Here is a 1,362-nt window from a genome sequence, read left to right as displayed (position 1 = left end):
ATATGCATTGTTGGAGCGTATAAGCAGTTCTGCGCACTAGTCAACCTCGAGGAACCATGTGTACACCTGCCCCCTTTTTTTTTTTTTGGATCTTATAGCCTACAACTCCCCAGTAGGAGCGGGTGTAGATGCACGGGAGAAATCATTCACAAGTTCCACCGACGGAGCATGCCTGTGCACGAATCGCAGGCAGTCATCTGTCATGGAGTAACAAGCAACTTTTTGGGGGGGGAATGTTTGTCTTGATGCACACAGGGTCAGAGCACCATGCGCCCCCGATCGCCTATGTGATGGCGAAAATAGTAGTATAGGAAATTTCTACCGGCCCTGAACTTCACATAGCCTGTATTTGCCCGTGGTGGGGATTCCCCCCCTCGCTTCTCCAAGAAGTTTTTATGCAGCAGAGCCAATTAAACGTATACAAACCGGTATGCGCACATGGAAGATAACACTTCTGCGGTGTGTCTGTGAAGCTATAAAAAAAAACAACTCCTAACTTGCTCCTTGTGTCCTACCCCATTGTTTCAGGAGGCCCGCGTAAAGGTGGCGGAGACGACTCCGCCAAGTCCGAGCAGGAGGACCGGGCCCGACCTCAGACCCTGTCGGGATCGGGAGTCTGCAAATGGTTCAACGTCCGGATGGGCTTTGGATTTATCTCAATGACAAGCAGCGAGGGGAGCCCCGTCGACCCCCCTTTAGATGTTTTCGTCCACCAAGTAAGTTGACACACACAAAAACAAACAAAACTAAACGTAGAAGTAGGTCTGATTTGTTGTGATGCACTCACCCGGATTAGATTTTCTGAAACGATAAGACCCAGTGACTGATTAGTTCACTTTTCTTTTGCAACAATTTCACTGTCACTTCATAAAACATCTCGACACCCCCACTCGGTAGCTGAATCTGCTAATCCGGATGTTTTTCATTACCCAACATGTTACTGAATAATCAAACGTTGGTTTGAAGAAAAAAAAAAACACCCCACACACACACACGCTACGTCGAAGCCACATGCTTCCCCCTCCTCTGGACGTCGTGTGGCTGTGACACGGTTAGTTTCACACTGGGCCTTAACGGACAGCAGACCTGTCCTGATGTCCAGCTAACATGTGGGAAACGTGTTTTTTAAAATAAAGCCCCTCACGCCGGGTCACGTCCTGGGAGGCTTGTTGTTGTTTGTGTGATGAATTAGAAAGTTTACTGAAACAAATCATCCGTTTACACACATGTCGGATGTGAAATGTGGCCTGTTTTCACCTACTGCTGAGTTTATTTTAAAAGGCCTTGTTTTGGACTTGTTCTGTGGCAAACAAAGAGCAGTGGAGTCCACCCCCCCCCTACCCCCCCTCCGTTCTGCTCCCC

The 1,362-nt window shown here is 48.4% G+C and overlaps 1 protein-coding gene across 2 annotated transcripts in view; it reads left to right on the top strand.

Annotated features, from left to right (window-relative positions):
- lin28b (lin-28 homolog B (C. elegans)) overlaps positions 1-1,362 on the top strand; it is a 19,758-nt gene that overhangs the window by 5,667 nt on the left and 12,729 nt on the right. For both annotated transcript variants that reach the window (XM_020588527.1, XM_020588532.1), the window contains exon 2: positions 529-716. In XM_020588527.1, the coding sequence (XP_020444183.1) occupies positions 529-716 (188 nt within the window). The remainder of the gene's footprint in view (positions 1-528; positions 717-1,362) is intronic.

The sequence above is a fragment of the Monopterus albus genome, unplaced genomic scaffold, assembly GCF_001952655.1.
Source record: "Monopterus albus unplaced genomic scaffold, M_albus_1.0 scaffold9.1, whole genome shotgun sequence".
Classification (NCBI taxonomy): domain Eukaryota; kingdom Metazoa; phylum Chordata; class Actinopteri; order Synbranchiformes; family Synbranchidae; genus Monopterus; species Monopterus albus.
The sequence above is the reverse complement of the archived record's forward strand: the minus strand, read 5'-3'. Positions and strand labels throughout refer to the sequence as shown.